The 17,781-nt window shown below is 44.1% G+C and overlaps 1 protein-coding gene across 2 annotated transcripts in view; it reads right to left on the bottom strand.

Annotated features, from left to right (window-relative positions):
- Positions 1-395: 395 nt before the first annotated feature.
- Positions 396-17,781, bottom strand: part of LRRC28 (leucine rich repeat containing 28) — a 65,771-nt gene continuing 48,385 nt past the window's right edge. For both annotated transcript variants that reach the window (XM_077263388.1, XM_077263389.1), the window contains exons 7-10: positions 12,153-12,255; positions 3,669-3,844; positions 2,538-2,697; positions 396-1,489 (exon numbers count right to left, since the gene is read on the bottom strand). In XM_077263388.1, the coding sequence (XP_077119503.1) occupies positions 1,417-1,489; positions 2,538-2,697; positions 3,669-3,844; positions 12,153-12,255 (512 nt within the window). In that variant the 3' untranslated portion in view covers positions 396-1,416. The remainder of the gene's footprint in view (positions 1,490-2,537; positions 2,698-3,668; positions 3,845-12,152; positions 12,256-17,781) is intronic.

The raw sequence follows: 17,781 nt of genomic DNA on the forward strand, positions 1-17,781 counted from the left end.
GTACCCCTGCTCTATGTAGAAAGCGATGTCCAGCTTACAGCTTCTCTTTCTGTCTTTATATATAAGGACTTGCTTTATCTGTCTTACATACCTGGCTAGTTGTTGTTTGTTTCTCTTATTTTAGATTGGAATTTACTAATAATAATTTTCCAGAGAGTTTTGGGCTCCGGAATAATGTTTTCGATATACAATAGACGTCAGCTGAATAATGTAACTCAAGGGATGGATGACTGTTCTGAACGCTATGGCAGATGAAAACATAAATATTCATGTCAGACCATCCTACAATGTAAATCTCATACTGCCTTGGGGGCACTATAAAACGGCGTTCAGCCTCTTCACCCCTTTATGTAGTTACTGTATGATGAAGAACAAGTCACAGAACAGGCTGGAGATTCACATAGACAGCAGCTTTATTTCAGTCCATATTTTGTTGAGACGTTTCTTGGATGAGGTCATTAGAAATGATGATCTATTCCAGTGCCTTTAATAAGATATCTGGTCAGCAGCCATGGTGTTTTTTTTTTTAACACACGGCGTTGAGAGATTTGCTGTCGGCACATGTGATCCAGAAGAAAACATCTGCAACCCTTCGGATCCCAGGTAAAAGTCATGGAGTGATGACGTGCATCCATCATTTCACTCTCAGTATCAACATCACTTATAATGGTTTTGTTCTCGTCTGCGGCAGTGAACTAGTTAAAAGACAAGATTCTGAAATATTTTATCTTAATGAAGCACCATTGTTACTGTCAGGATATGGAGGATTGAAAGGCCGCCCTGGTACTGGGAAGCTGTCCGGCAATGCCATCACTGCTATCTTCACCGATCAACCAGTACCAGGGCAGACGCATCACTCGCTGGCTTTCATGTTTGGTAATTCAGTGAAGACTTTCTTGCACCTTGTGTTCATATACTACTGAAAGGGGTATCTGACATGTATAGAAACATACCGGAAAAAGGCCTCCGATCCACTGCATACCATGGAAAACGGGTTACTGCGGATGTGTTCAACAAAGGCTACTCCACCTGTCTGCGTTAGATATGTCGTGTCGTTTCATATTACACAGATCCTCGTCAGATTCATCTGTAATATTTATGGCGTCAGTACTGAGTAATGGTTAATAAACAGGCCCACGCTGGCCTTAAGTCACATCCCTCATATGTATTTTGGATGGCAGATCCGCCTCCCTGTGGTATGTATGATTCATCCAAAAACACACATGGAGAAGAGAGTCTTTATTGAAGAACCTTCAGTAAAGGACAGCAAGTGTAATGGCGTAGTTAACGTGGCCATTGTCAGTCAGTCCGGGTTCACTCACACTGATTTACACGTTTCAGAAATATCACTGCTGGTTGTTACTTAAGACGATGGGGCAAAATAGGATAGTCCAATATTGCCAGGGAAGATAAATATCAACTTAGTAGATCGAATGTCTGGAGACACTGGACAGAGCAGCAGTATGCCACAAAACTGACAGCTGTTCTCCTGCAAGAAAAGAATGGGGATGAGTCAGGAGTCTGGTCATTATCATACATAAGGGTTATTCTCATGTTCTTTAATGCTTAAAATTGTTAAATGCTTGTAATAAGAAGCAACTTTGCAATTTACATGTTATTAAAAATCCTCATTGGTTATGTGACCTTTGTTAGCGCCATACCGGTCAGTTTCAGTGCATCTGCACTTCTCTGATGCGCCTCTGCCTGAAGAACGGACAGTTTGGACCAACAACAAGATGGTTCTGCTGGTCTGAACTGTCAATCATGCAGGAGAGCATCGCCCCCCTGACAAGCAGGAAGCCTGGAGGCTGGGGAACAGTTTGCACCCCCATTATGGGTGTCAGGTTCGAGCATTCCTACATGAACAGTTTCCTGGAAAGTGGATTGGTCCTCGTGGGTCAGTTGAATGGCCACCAAGGTCTCCCGATCTGACCCCAGTAGAATTTTATCTTTGGGGTCATCTGAAGGCGATTGTCTATGCTGTGAAGATACGAGATGGGCAGGATCTGAAACAACGGATACTGGAAGCCTGTGATAGCATTTCTTCTGCGGTGTTGCTATCAGTGTGTCAAGAGAGGGAGAAGAGGATTGCATTGACAATCCAACACAATGGGCAGCACTTTGAACACATTTTATAAGTGGTCATATACTTGTAAATAACTCATGAAAGAATAATGTTACATTAAAACCAAGCACACCATTGTTTTTCTTGTGAAATTCTCAATAGGTTTGATGTGTCACATGACCCTCTTCTCATTGAAAAAAATAAAGTTGGATCCAAAATGGCCAACTTCAAAATGGCCGCCATGGTCACCACCCATCTTGGAAAGTTTTCCCCCTTCGAAATACTACTGTGCCAGAAACAGGAAGTTGATATCACCAACCATTCCCATTTTATTTAGGTGTATCCATTTAAATGGCCCACCTTGTACAGTCAACTGCTTCTAAAAATGCCGAATAAAAGCTAGCGCTCAAATAACTGCACCTCAACCATGAGACCCAATATCGGAGGCCATTTTTGTGATCTTTTGCATTACCCTTGATGTAGTCCAGCCATAGGGGTCTCTCTCAGGGGGAAGAGCTTTGGATAAACAATAGTAAACATGGACTGGCTGCAGCGGTGGCAGTGCCCTAGAGGACTCCGCAGTAGCTCCAGCAGACTCCTGGGTAATGAGATGTAGGAAAGGCAGCTTACATCTGATGGAACAGAAACAAAGAGGTCAATTTATGTTATTCTTTAAGGAATGCACTTGATTTTTTGGGGGGGCTTGAGTACATGACACAAGAAGCAAAGAAAACCAAAACAGAAGGCAGGTCCTGTCTGCACCTATACAGAGCGGTCCAATGTTTATAGCAATCCTTTACACTTCTTATTATAAAATACAGATTTATGAGAAGTCGTAGGAGCGTCTACCATGCTTCACTGAAAAATAACATTACTTTATTTATTTACTCACTTTTATAGCGCTATTAATTCCCTATCAGTATGTCTTGGGAGTGTGGAAGGAAAACGGAGAAAACCCACACAAACATGAGAACATACAAACTCCTTGCAGATGTTGTCCTTGGTGGGATTTGAACCCAGGACCCCAGCGCTGCAAAGCAACAGTGCTAACCACTGAGCCACCGTTCTACCCTAACAACGTGGAAAGCCAAAGCAGAGGTCAAACAAAAAAGTAACAGAAAAGGGAACATGGATGGCACTCCAGTCCCAGGGCAAGGTGCTTGTGTAGGGTCCTACCCCTTATATACCATGGCAAAAATAAACTGGTGCCTCGCAACGCTTCTCACCGGAGCGGTTATACCGCCACTCACTGAGCTGTTTTCCTGCACTGTAATCAGCTCCTGCAGTCTGATGTTTGAGAAAGGTCATAACTTAAAGTTAGAGCATCTGGCCGAAGGACAGTCGCTACAGGGCACTATGAGAAGCCAAGATGCGCACACAACTACAGCCTATCCCTCATCATTCCCAGTGTTTACACCTACAAACCAAACCCCAATGCCATAGAGAGGGGCTGGGGCCTAAAGGTGAGTAGCAGATTATGTGCCCCAACAGTACGCAGTGTAACGTTCATTTTTAGTCAGATTTTTTTTATTTTTATAGGCAGACAATTCAGGTTATAAAATGTGAAAAGGTTTCTGTTTATCTAGGATGCAAAAAAGCTCACCTGGTATGAATGCGCATAAAGCAGCATGGAGGGAGCGCAGTGCCAGTTCTTGCAGGGGCAATACTGAGTCAGTGGCTAAACCAATAGTCTTCACCTCGGCCGGGAGGAGGACGCTCAGTGGCCCAGAGGAGAAAGAAAGCAGCTTTGTCTCAGATATGGGAACAAGCGAGCCGCAGCTGTGAGGATGGAAGGAAGGAAACTGTTAACATCACAAGGTGTCTTTCTTTCCTGGAATTCTCTGACAAAGGCATCTACATGTCTAGAACAGCTAACCCTAGAAAAAAAAACACCCAACCAAGCGCTTAGCAGGAGCCATTTCCAATCACTTAACAGTGGAAAATAGTGATCACAGCCTGGCCTGTGTCCAGAGGGGCTTGGTGCCGAGTATTAGACTGGAGGAGATACATCACAGGGAGGAATAGAGACTGCTACGGATTTTAGACTTTTAACTGAAATAAAACGGATTCAGTGCAGCTTAATGTAACAATGCATTGCTTTATTCATCTAGTTCTTCTGATGAACCTTTTATTCCTTCCATGAATGTACGAGATATGCTGCGCAATCCGACATCTGGTCAACATCTCTAAAATTAAAGGTAACCTGTCAGCTAATTCACAGCGAGCAAATCACTAACAGCACTAGAGACCACTACTGCAGGCATTTGGGGTTTACAGTTTCCCTTTAATGTGTACAGGATGTGTGAGAAGGACAGAGGTGCCCGGAAAATGCCCAAGCATGAATATCCCATTTACTTACTAAGGGAATCTGTCAGCAGGATTGTGCACAGTAACCTACAGACAGTGACGGGTCGGTGCTGTTATACTGATTACATGATTGGAAGTGCATCTGAACAGCAAGGTGGATTGCTGTTGAGGGGAGATAGAGAGAAAAAAAAAAAAAAATCTATAAATCTTCAGCACAGCGAGTGTGAGCGAGCTGAGTGTGACCTGAGCGTAAGTGTGAACGGCGGTAAGTGTGTGACTTGTGATTCAGTGACTTGGGAATCAGGGAGTTTCCAAGGGAGGAATTGCTTCTGTTTTTTTTTTGTTTTTTTTGGTTTAATTAATACTTTGTATTTATTTTTAATTAACGTTTCTGTGTGGTGCAATCCCCATTAGGAAATGTGCTCCACAATTGTTAATGCCATCCAGTGTACATCTTGCCACATGTATGCAGTCCTTGACCAGCCGGTCGAGGGTGCATACTGCTGTGCGAGATGTGAGCACGTTGTGCATTTGGAAACCCAGATACTGGATCTAAATGTGCAGCTGGCAACACTGAGATCCATAGACAATATGGAGAGGAGTCTTCTGCTCACAGAGCAGACGCTCAATGGGATAGATGAGGAGGGGGATGGTAGGATGGAGCTGCAGGACAGTGTGGCAGTTAGCTGGGTGACAGATAGAAGGCGGGGTAGAGGGAAGAGTGCCAGGGAGGCTAGTCCTGATCTGGCACACCCCAATAAGTTTGCTAAGTTGGCAGATGAAGGGTGTGCCAGTGCAGGGGTAGCACTGCTGCAGCCAGGCATGTCCTCTGAAAGCCGGAGGAGTGACTGCTCCAGTAAGGAGGGAAAAAGGAGAGCAGGGCAGGCCAGACAGGTGCTGGTAGTGGGGGACTCAATTATTAGGGGAACAGATAGGGCAATCTGTCACAAAGACAGGGATCGTCGGACGGTGTGCTGCCTACCTGGCGCTCGAGTCCGACACATCGCTGATCGGGTGGACAGATTACTGGGAGGGGCTGGTGAGGACCCAGCGGTCATGGTGCACATTGGCACAAATGACAAAGTTAGAGGTAGGTGGAAGGTCCTTAAAGATGATTTCAGGGAATTAGGCTGCAAGCTGAAAGCAAGGACCTCCAACGTGGTATTTTCCGAAATACTGCCTGTACCACGTGCCACGCCAGAGAGGCAACGGGAGATTAGGGAGGTTAATAAGTGGCTCAAGAATTGGTGTAGGAAGGAGGGGTTTGGGTTCCTGCAGAACTGGGCCGACTTCTCAGTTGGCTACAGGCTCTACGCTAGGGACGGGCTGCACCTCAATGGGGAAGGTGCAGCTGTGCTGGGGGAGAAAATGGTTAGAAGGTTGGAGGAGTGTTTAAACTAGGGATTGGGGGGGAGGGTATTCATTTTATAGGAGGGGAAGATAGTGCAGATAGAGACCTGGGCACAAATAAGGAAGTTGGGGGTGGCGGAGGCATGGGGGGTGGGGTTAGAACAGTTAGTAATTTAGGAAAGAATAGAGGTACAGAGAGTAACATCAAGTGCATGTATACTAATGCCAGAAGCCTCGCCAACAAAATGGATGAATTAGAACTAATGTTGTTGGAGCATAATTATGACATGGTGGGGATATCTGAGACGTGGCTGGATGAGAGCCATGACTGGGCTGTTAACTTGCAGGGCTATAGCCTTTTCAGAAATGACCGTACAGATAAGCGAGGGGGTGGGGTGTGTCTGTATGTAAAATCGACCTTAAAACCCATCCTGCGTGATAATATAGGTGAATCTAATGAAAATGTAGAGTCTCTGTGGGTGGAGATAAGGGGAGGGGGAAAAAATAATAAATTACTGATAGGGGTTTGTTATAAATCTCCAAAACTAATGGAAGCAATGGAGAATATCCTCGTAAAGCAATTAGATGAAGCTGCAACTCAAGGAGAAGTCATTATTATGGGGGACTTCAACTATCCTGAAATAGATTGGGGAACAGAAACCTGCAGTTCCAGCAAAGGTAATCGGTTTTTGACAACTATGAGAGACAATTACCTTTCACAACTGGTTCAGGACCCAACAAGGAGGGGGGCACTGCTAGACCTAATATTAACCAACAGGCCAGACCGCATATCAAATATAAGGGTTGGGGGTCACTTGGGGAATAGTGATCACAAAATAATAAGTTTTCATGTAACCTTTAATAAGATGGGTAGTAGGGGGGTGACAAGGACACTAAACTTCAGGAGGGCAAATTTCCAACGGATGAGAGAGGATCTTGGTGCAATTAACTGGGACGATATCCTGAGACACAAAAATACACAAAGAAAATGGGAGACATTTATTAGCATCCTGGATAGGACCTGTGCACAGTATATACCGTATGGGAATAAACATACTAGAAATAGGAGGAAACCAATATGGCTAAATAGAGCTGTAAGGGGCGCAATAAGGGACAAAAAGAAAGCATTTAGAGAATTAAAGGAAGTAGGTAGTGAGGAGGCATTAAATAAATACAGAAAATTAAATACATTCTGTAAAAAGCAAATCAAGGCAGCAAAGATTGAGACAGAGAGACTCATTGCCAGAGAGAGTAAAAATAATCCCAAAATATTCTTTAACTATATAAATAGTAAGAAACTAAAAAATGACAGTGTTGGCCCCCTTAAAAATAGTCTGGGTGAAATGGTGGATGAGGATGAGGAAAAAGCCAATACGCTAAATGACTTTTTTTCATCAGTATTTACAAAAGAAAATCCCATGGCAGCCAATATGACTAGTGATAATAATTCCCCATTAAATGTCACCTGCTTAACCCAGCAGGAAGTACAGCGGCGTCTAAAAATAACTAAAATTGACAAATCTCCGGGCCCGGATGGGATACACCCCCGAGTACTGCAGGAACTAAGTACAGTCATTGATAGACCATTATTTTTAATCTTTAAAGACTCCATAATAACAGGGTCTGTACCACAGGACTGGCGTATAGCAAATGTGGTGCCAATATTCAAAAAAGGGGCAAAAACTGAACTCGGAAATTATAGGCCAGTAAGTTTAACCTCTACTGTGGGTAAAATCCTGGAGGGCATTCTAAGGGATGCTATGCTGGAGTATCTGAAGAGGAATAACCTCATGACCCAGTATCAGCACGGGTTTACTAGGGACCGTTCATGTCAGACTAATTTGATCAGCTTCTATGAAGAGGTAAGTTCCGGACTGGACCAAGGGAACCCAGTGGACGTAGTATATATGGACTTTTCCAAAGCTTTTGATACGGTGCCACACAAAAGGTTGTTACATAAAATGAGAGTAATGGGGATAGGGGAAAATATGTGTAAGTGGGTTGAGAGCTGGCTCAGGGATAGGAAACAAAGGGTGGTTATTAATGGAGCACACTCGGACTGGGTCACGGTTAGCAGTGGGGTACCACAGGGGTCAGTATTGGGCCCTCTTCTTTTTAACATATTTATTAATGACCTTGTAGGGGGCATTCAGAGTAGAATTTCAATATTTGCAGATGACACTAAACTCTGCAGGGTAATCAATACAGGGGAGGACAATTTTATATTACAGGATGATTTATGTAAACTAGAAGCTTGGGCTGATAAATGGCAAATGAGCTTTAATGGGGATAAATGCAAGGTCATGCACTTGGGTAGAAGTAATAAGATGTATAACTATGTGCTTAATTCTAAAACTCTGGGCAAAACCGTCAATGAAAAAGACCTGGGTGTATGGGTGGATGACAAACTCATATTCAGTGGCCAGTGTCAGGCAGCTGCTACAAAGGCAAATAAAATAATGGGATGTATTAAAAGAGGCATAGATGCTCATGAGGAGAACATAATTTTACCTCTATACAAGTCACTAGTTCGACCACACTTAGAATACTGTGCACAGTTCTGGTCTCCGGTGTATAAGAAAGACATAGCTGAACTGGAGCGGGTGCAGAGAAGAGCGACCAAGGTTATTAGAGGACTGAGGGGTCTGCAATACCAAGATAGGTTATTACACTTGGGGCTATTTAGTTTGGAAAAACGAAGACTAAGGGGTGATCTTATGTTAATGTATAAATATATGAGGGGACAGTACAAAGACCTTTCTGATGATCTTTTTAATCATAGACCTGAGACAGGGACAAGGGGGCATCCTCTACGTCTGGAGGAAAGAAGGTTTAAGCATAATAACAGACGCGGATTCTTTACTGTAAGAGCAGTGAGACTATGGAACTCTCTGCCGTATGATGTTGTAATGAGTGATTCATTAATTAAATTTAAGAGGGGACTGGATACCTTTCTGGAAAAGTATAATGTTACAGGGTATATACACTAGATTCCTTGATAAGGCGTTGATCCAGGGAACTAGTCTGATTGCCGTATGTGGAGTCGGGAAGGAATTTTTTTCCCCATGGTGGAGTTACTCTTTGCCACATGGGGTTTTTTTGCCTTCCCCTGGATCAACATGTTAGGGCATGTTAGGTTAGGCTATGGGTTGAACTAGATGGACTTACAGTCTTCCTTCAACCTTAATAACTATGTAACTATGTAACAATGATACCTGGGGCGATGAAATCCGTCTTGTGGTTGTTGTTTAATCTTTATTTTCAGTTTATGATATACTCGTGCTCCGGGGCGGCCTGTGGGGGTCTTCATGTGGTGCTCTGCTTAGGTATTCGCAATACAGACTGCTGACAGGTCACTGATCCCTCACTGACCTGCCCCCTAGTTTTCATGAACAATACCTGTACATACTGAAGAAAAAACCCTTCTGCAGGCTGGTGCTGGCCGTGGCACCTGCGCTGTAGCATAATCGCATGTTTAGTGTCCAGTATTAATAACTATTATTGATGTTATTGAGCAAGTTACAAAAAATAAATACATTTGAAAATGGTGCCCACCACGCCTGCGCAGTAGCAGCTATCGGTGTGTATAGAGATCCGATAGCTGCTATTCAGCAGGCGGTGCCATCTTGCTAGATTAGAAAAAACATTTCCTCCTCCAAGATGCTACAGCCTGTCGGCAATCTCCGAGAGCTGCTACTGCGCAGGCGGCGCCATCTTGGAGGAGGAAATTTTTTTTTCTCCTCCAGCAAGATGGTGCCGCTGGCCACATTTTTCTTCACTATGTACAGGTATTCATTATGCAAACTAGGGGGCAGGTCATTGAGGGATCGGTGACCTGTCAGAAGCCATACAGATGCATATGTAAGCAGAGCACCACATGAAGACCCCCACAGGCTGACCCCGGAGCACAGGCATATCATTAACTCAAAACTGAAAATAAAGATTAAACAACAACCACAAGACGGATTTCATCAACCAAGGTATCATTTTAATCAGTATAACGGTGCCGACCTCACACTGTTTTTAGGTTACTGTGCACTATCCTGCTGACAGGTTCCCTTTAAATCCCTCTAGTGTGTATTGCTGCAAAATTGGACACCTGTGCTCCCCTTCATATAAAAATAAGCTCTGGAGGCAGAGTTACCTGCAGGCACCTTCCTCCCCATTGCTTGGAACAGCTCATTTCTATAAAGTGATAAAAGATGATTTCTCACCAACAACATATCTGATATGAAACATACAGGTAGGACTGTTTTCAGCATTCTATAGCCTGTATTCCCATATTAATAGTTTAGATAGGTCACATGTGGTGACAGATTCCATTAAAAAGGTTATTTGCCAGTAGAATCAACCCTCCCAAGCTGTGTATATGGGCATGCATTTTATAGACAGGTGAATTAAATGATACAGTGATATCTGAGAGACGATGTCTTATTACAAAGTAATGCACATTTTTCTTAATATGTAAATAAGCTGTTAAGAACCATGGGCCAAGCATAGATATCCCTGAGAGTCTGCCTCCAGAGCTTATTGTAAATGAATGGGGACATTACCAGTTTGATACATATAGATTAGGAGAACAGACTGTCAGCCATTACATGTCTCACACTGGTAAAGCTCAGTTTAATTTACAATAATCTCAGGAAGTAGATTCTCATGCAGACCAGTGTCCGGCCCATACATCTTAAAGGGAACCTGTCACCCCGTTTTTTCAGTATGAGATAAAAATACCGTTAAATAGGGCCTGAGCTGTGCTTTACAATAGTGTATTTTTTGTCCCCTGATTCCCCACCTATGCTGCCGAAATACCTTACCAAAGTCGCCGTTTTCGCCTGTCAATCACGCTGGTCTGGTCAAAAGGGCGTGGTGAAATGGCTGTTTCTCCCCCACCTCTTATCTTCCCTGCATTGGCGTAGTGTTCTGCGCATGCGCAACTGCCGAATGCACTGCGCAGCGGCAGACAAAGAGCGCGATCTGTGCTATTCACCGGTTTTTCCGTGGCGGCGGCCATCTTCCTGAGGCCGTGCGTGCGCAGATGGAGTGCTCTGCTGCCCGGGGCTTCAGGAAAATGGCCGTGGGATGCCGCGCGTGCGCAGATGGAGATCGCGGCGGCCATTTTCCTGAAGCCGAGTTCGCATCTCTGCTTCAGGAAAATGGCTGCCGCAATCTCCATCTGCGCACGCGCGGCATCCAGCGGCCATTTTCCTGAAGCCCCGGGCAGCAGAGCACTCCATCTGCGCACGCGCGGCCTCAGGAAGATGGCCGCCGCCACGGAAAAGCCGGTGAATAGCGCAGATCGCGCTCTTTGTCTGCTGCTGCGCAGTGCATTCGGCAGTTGCGCATGCGCAAAACACTACGCCAACGCCGGGAAGATAAGCAAGAGGTGGAAGAGAAACAGCCATTTCACCACACCCTTTTGACCAGACCAGCGTGATTGACAGGTGAAAACGGCGACTTTGGTAAGGTATTTCGGCAGCATAGGTGGGGAATCAGGGGACAAAAAATACACTATTGTAAAGCACAGCTCAGGCCCTATTTAACGGTATTTTTATCTCATACTGAAAAAACAGGGTAACAGGTTCCCTTTAACAGCTCATTTACATTTAAAGATAAACGTGGGTTTTTCTGGAATAAGGCATTGGATCTCAGATATCAATGTACCGCATTTTCCGGCGTATAAGGCGACCCCCAACTTTTCCATATAAAATATAGAGTTTGGGATATACTCGCCATATAAGTCGGGGGTCGTCTTATACGGCGTGTGTTGTCTGGATGGTTCCCAAGGTCTGGAGGAGAGGAGACTCTCCTTCAGGCCATGGGACCCATATTCATGTAAAAAAAAAAAAAAAAAAAAAAAATAGAATAAAAAAATAAATAAATAAGGATATACTTACCTTCCGACGGCCCCCAGAGTTCTCCTGGCTCTCAGCGGTGCACGCGGCGGCTTCCGTTCCCAGGGATGCATTACGCAAAGGACCAGAGATGACGTCTCGGTCATGTGACCGCTACATCATCTCCGGTCCTTCACGCAATGCATCCTTGGGAATGGAAGCCGCCGCGTGCACTGCTGAGAATCGGGGGTTGTCGGAAGGTAAGTATATCCCTATTTTTTATTCTTTTTTTTTTTACATGAATATGGATCCCAGGGCCTAAAGGAGAGTCTCCTCTCCCCCAGACCCTGGGAACCATCCGGGACCGCTTCCTGCACACGCTGTACCCGGCGTATAAGACGACCCCTGACTTTTGAGAAGATTTTCAGGGGTTAAAAAATTGTCTTATATGCCGGAAAATACAGTATCATATTATTTAGCTTCCTATGACCTACATGCCCATATAGATGGCTTAGGAGGGTAGGTCCTACTGACAGATTCCCTTCAACTGAATTTTAACTTCATTAAAACTCAATACTAAAAAGTGGCGGTGGACTCACCCGCTGCAGCCAATCACTTTATTATAGAGATAGGAGGGGAGACCTTTTAGTTGAATGTTGTTGTCCACATAAACATACTGCAGCTCCCGGGATCTTCCCAAGTCTGGATAAAAAAAACAAGAAAATATGAAACAAAGCAAATGATTACGCACAAAGTATTTTTTTCTTGCAAAATTCAATGCATGGACATTGCAAGACTAAATCTGTGTTAAATGAAGAGATAGGAGATGCAAACAAACATTCTGCTACACGTTCCCCTGAAACGACAGCTGCAGTTCTCCATAGAACTTTATAAGCACCAACTGTCATCTCCTATCCCATGGGAAAGTCTATGTTCATTTGAAAACAGATTTTACCCATTAACTGATAATTTTGAGAATTAATGATCAGTCCTGGAGGAGAAAGAAGCTGATTTCTTTAATACAATATGTTACAAATTTTCCTAGTTTCATGTGTACAATTGATTCATGGGAAAAAAACTACGATTACTTCTTGTAATCCTTAAATACCTAAAAACACAAATTGTTTGCCTTTAATATAGTGGGGTATTAATAGAGGTTGCGACCTGCCCTAATTATTAAAGGTTGAAGAGAGGTGAATTTTTAACCTTCCTGGTTTGTGTCTGCCTGTAGTTGGTCGAGTTCACGGAATCTCAGCCAAGCAGAAACATTAATGTCATTCTAATATACAACATTCCCTGGAGGGCATCTGCTCTAGGCATCCGCCACCTTCACGCTGGAGGGCAGAGAGTTCACCCTGTTAGCTGGTGTGGGCACAGTGCAGAGCCTGTCACCCGAGTGCGCTGTCACCGATGACACCAGGAGTATTAACCCCATGCATGCTCCTCACCGGCTCCCGCAGCGCAGAATATCGTCACTCCGCTGGCCCCTTGGCCGTAGCCCAGCACATTATTTCTTTTATCACCGCAGCTCAGATGTTGGCAGCTGCTGCGCTATTGTCTGGCGAGTAATGCTTGTGATTTACATTGAGCTATGGACTGGAGGCGATAGCCAAACTCACACAAAGTCCAAATATGGGAACTTCTGCTCACTGTGCACAAGGGGCAAAACCAGACGCTGCTTGTACAGAGGCCGCACCCGCCAAGAGCACACGGAGGTGCTACAATAGACAGGGAGGAGGTAGCGATAAAAATCACTCGTGTGTTAACCCCTGCATTTCAGGGGATGGGGATCACATGTCACGTACTAAGTAGTGATGAGCGAGCGTGCTCTAAGGTGTTATCTGAGCATGCTCAGGTGCTAACTGAGTGTCATCAGTGTGCTCGAAAAATATGTTTGAGTCCCCGCGGCTGCATGATTTATACACACAGCATGCTCTGCACATAGTATATTTCCAGGCATTTTCCCAAAACCTTCTCTACAAAAAACATGAAAAAAAAAATGACTGTGTAAAAAAAAAAAAACATGAACAAATGCTTGTAACAGATGCAAGAACATCATAGCATTTGTTTTTTTAAAGGCAAGAAAAAAAATGCATAAGGCGATGTTCTTATGTAGAATAAATACTGTGGTTTTTAGGGGGGAAAAACCCACTATGTTTAAAAAACTTCCAATTTGTCTGCACTAAAAATGCCATTAAAAATACGTAGCCAAATTTGCATGAAAAATGCAAAAAAAAAAAAAAAGGGTAAAATGCATAATAAAAAAATCACAACAAAAACACAATAATCAGAGCAGGTTGCTAATGCATATCTTAGTGCAGTCACCCTACAGAAAAATGCAGTGTTTGTTTGCAAGTTCCCCAAGAAGACAAAGGCGAATCCTTGCGGCCCACAGTGCGTGCGCTGGGAGGATTCACACGTCTGCAGTCACACAGAGAGACTGCACACTTTTCATTTCTTTCACAGCATGCGTCGGTACGTCGGCCCGACGCACTGCTACGGGCCCGTACAGACGCTAGTGTGAAAGCAGCCTTACACTGTGTTCCAAATTATTATGCACAAAGAGTTTCGGAGTGATAAGGTTAGAATTTTTTTGTTTGTCATTTAAACTCATTGATGGTGATGTGTGTCAGGGCTCTTTATATCAGGCCGGTTTCACACGTCAGTGGCGCCGGTACATGTGGTGACAGTTTCCTCACGTACCGGAGACACTGACTCACGTAGACACATTAAAATCAGTGTCTCTGCGCATGTCAGCGTGTTTTCACGGACCGTGTGTCCGTTGGAGCGCACGGATCACATGGACCCATTAAAGTCAATGGGTCCGTGTAAAACACATACCGCACACGGATGCTGTCCGTGTGCAGTCCGTGTGCCGTGCAGGAGACAGCGCTACAGTAAGCGCTGTCCCCCCAGCGTGGTGCTGAAGCCGCCATTCATCCCTTCTCTCCAGCAGCGTTCACTGGAGAGAAGGAATGAAAAAATCAATGTTTTATTATTTTTGTCTTTTAAATAAAGATCCTTGTCACCTCCCCCCTCCCACCCCCTGTGCACCCGCCCGCTGGAAATAAAATACTCACCCGGCTCCCTTGATGCTTCCTCTCAGCGCCGCAGCTCTTCCTGTATGAGCGGTCACGTGGTGCCGCTCATTACAGTGATGAATATGCGGCTCCACCTCCCATAGGGGTGGAGCCACATATTCATCACTGAAATGAGCGGTACCACGTGACCGCTCATACAGGAAGAAGCTGCGGCGCTGAGAGGAAGCATCGAGGGAGCCGGGTGAGTATTTTATTTACAGCGGGCGGGCGCACAGGGGGTGGGAGGGGGGTGGTGACAAGGATCTTTATTTTAAACACAAAAAAACCCAAAAAACAATGATTTTTCATTCCTTCTCTCTAGCGAACGCTGCTGGGAAGAAGGAATGAATTCCGGCTTCAGCACCAGATGCAGGGGACAGCACTTATCTCTAGCGCTGTCTCCTGCACGGTCCGTGTGGTCCTCAGCGGGCACACGGGCGGCACACGGCTGCCGCACGTGTGCCACACTGATGTGCCAAGTGAGCACACGGACACGGATAACTCCGGTACCGATTTTTCCGGTACCGGAATTATCTGGACGTGTGGAACAGGCCTCACTGAAAGCAATTGCAGATACCTGTGCAAATTAGTTTGGCAGGTGTGTCCAAATAAAGGCAAGACTACTTAAGAAGGCTGTTCCACATTATTAAGCAGCCTACATTTTTTGCCAAAATGGGAAAGAAAAAGGATGTGTCGGCTGCTGAGAAACAACAAATTGTGGAGTATTTAGGTCAAGGCATGACTACAATCAACATTGCCAAGACACTTCATCGTGATCATCGCACAATCAAGAAGTATGTAGCTGATTCCCAGCACACACGTGTGCGTGCTGATAAGGAAAAATTGAGGACCCTTTCCAACAGGCAATTTCGTAAGGTTAAAAGAGCAGCTGCAAAAATGCCTTGTCATAGCAGCAGACAAGTTTTTGAAGCTGCTGGTGCCTCCAACGTCCCCAGAACAACAAGATGCAGGGTCCTTCAGAGGTTTGCAGCTGTGCGTAAGCCATCCTGTCGACCACCTCTATCCACTGCACACAAGCAGAAATGGCTCCAGTGGGCCAAACGATACATGAAGACTGACTTCCAAACTGTTTTGTTCACCGATGAGTGCCGTGCAACGCTCGATGGTCCAGATGGATGGAGTGGAGGATGGCTGGTTGATGGACACCCCATGAAAACACGGCTAAGGCGCCAACAAGGAGGAGGTGGAGTAATGTTTTGGGCTGGAATCATGGGGAGAGAGATTGTCGGCCCCTTTATGATCCTTGAAGGGGTAAAGATGAACTCCATAATCTATGTGGAGTTTCTAAAACAACACTTCCTGCCATGGTTCAAGAGGAAGAACCGTGCTTTCCGCAGCAAGATCATTTTCATGCATGATAATGCACCATCTCATGCTGCAAAAAACACATCTGCATCTCTGGCTGCTATGGGCATAAAAGAGGACAAACTTATGGTGCGGCCACCATCTTCCCCTGACCTCAACCCCATTGAGAACCTCTGGAGCATCATCAAAAGGAGTGTCTATGATGGCGGGAGGCAGTTCACATCTAAGCAACAGCTCTGGGAGGGTATTCTGTCCACATGCAAAACAACTGAAGCAGAAACCATCCAAAAACTGACAAATTCAATGGACGAGAGAGTTCAGAAGCTTCTTTCGAACAAGGGGTCCTATGTGCAAATGTAACATCACCTAGAATAAAGTTTTCACTTGAAAACTGTTTGATTTCATTTTGTAATAAGCTGATAATGCTTATAACTTCACAATTGGCCATTTTTTTGTTCAAAATAAAAAAAAAAAAGGTTAAACTCTGCTGTGCATAATAATTTGGAACATGCGTTTTGAGTGTTTATTTTTTTTTAAAAGATACTGTTTTCATAGGCAGTTTGTTCCAAAACATTGAAATTATACTAGAATAGTAGATGACTGGAAAATAACAATGACTGCAATTCAGATAGGTAATTTAGAGAAAATATGAGGAAATATTATTTGCATAATAATTTGGAACACAGTGTATGGGCACATAAACACTTTTTAATGGCTGTTTAGACATCTAAATGAAGATGTGTCACATAGTGTGGACATTTAGAAGCATACAACTGACAGATGCGTATAAAGGGAAGCCATCATCAGTAAAAGACCTATTGTTTAAATTAGGTTTTTGAGTTACACGTATTTTTTTTTTAATTTGGCAATTTTAAATCACGATCTTTATAAAAAAAAAAATAAAAAAAAAGCAATAGTAATAATCTAAGGCCCCCATAAACCTCAGTACGTTGGCCAGTCTCTCTGAATTCGGTGGGTTTGGCACTTCTTGCATCTGGGGACCTTTAGTAAGAAATATGTAAGATGTCCCAAAGTGTAGTATAGTACAACTTCATGTACCATGGACACGATGTCTGGCTGCAACTGATCTTTGATGAGGAAATCTCCGTTAAGAAATTATTATCTGCGTTCATATATTGAGGGTCTCTGGCTGCCTACATACAGTTGCGCTCAAAAGTTTACATACACCGGTAGAATTTTTGCTTTCTTGGCCTTTTTTCAGAGAGTATGAATGATAATACCAAAACTTTTTCTCCACTCATGGTTAGTGGTTGGGTGAAGCCATTTATTGACAAACTACTGTGTTTTCTCTTTTTAAATTATAGTGACAATCCAAAACATCCAAATAACCCTGATCAAAAGATCACATATCCTGGTGATTTTGGCCTGATAACACGCACAGAAGTTGACACAAATGGGTATGAATGGCTACTAAAGGTAACATCCTCACCTGTGACCTGTTTGCTTGTAATCAGTGTGTGTGTGCATAAAAGCTGAATGAGTTTCTGGGATCCAGACAGACTCTTGCATCTTTCATCCAGCCACAGACGTTTCTGGATTGTGAGTCATGGGGAAAGCAAAAGAATGGTCAACGGATCTACGGGAAAAGGTAGTTGAACTGTATAAAACAGGAAAGGGATACAAAAAGATAACCAAGGAATTGATAATGCCAGTCAGCAGTGTTCAAAGTGTGATTAACAAATGGAAAATCAGGGGCTCTGTAAAAACAAAACCATGGTCAGGTAGATCAACAAAAATGTCATCCAGAACTGCCAGGAAAATTGTTCGGGATGCAAAGAAAAACCCACAATTAACATCAGCT

Source organism: Ranitomeya variabilis, chromosome 5 (assembly GCF_051348905.1).
Source record: "Ranitomeya variabilis isolate aRanVar5 chromosome 5, aRanVar5.hap1, whole genome shotgun sequence".
NCBI lineage: Eukaryota > Metazoa > Chordata > Amphibia > Anura > Dendrobatidae > Ranitomeya > Ranitomeya variabilis.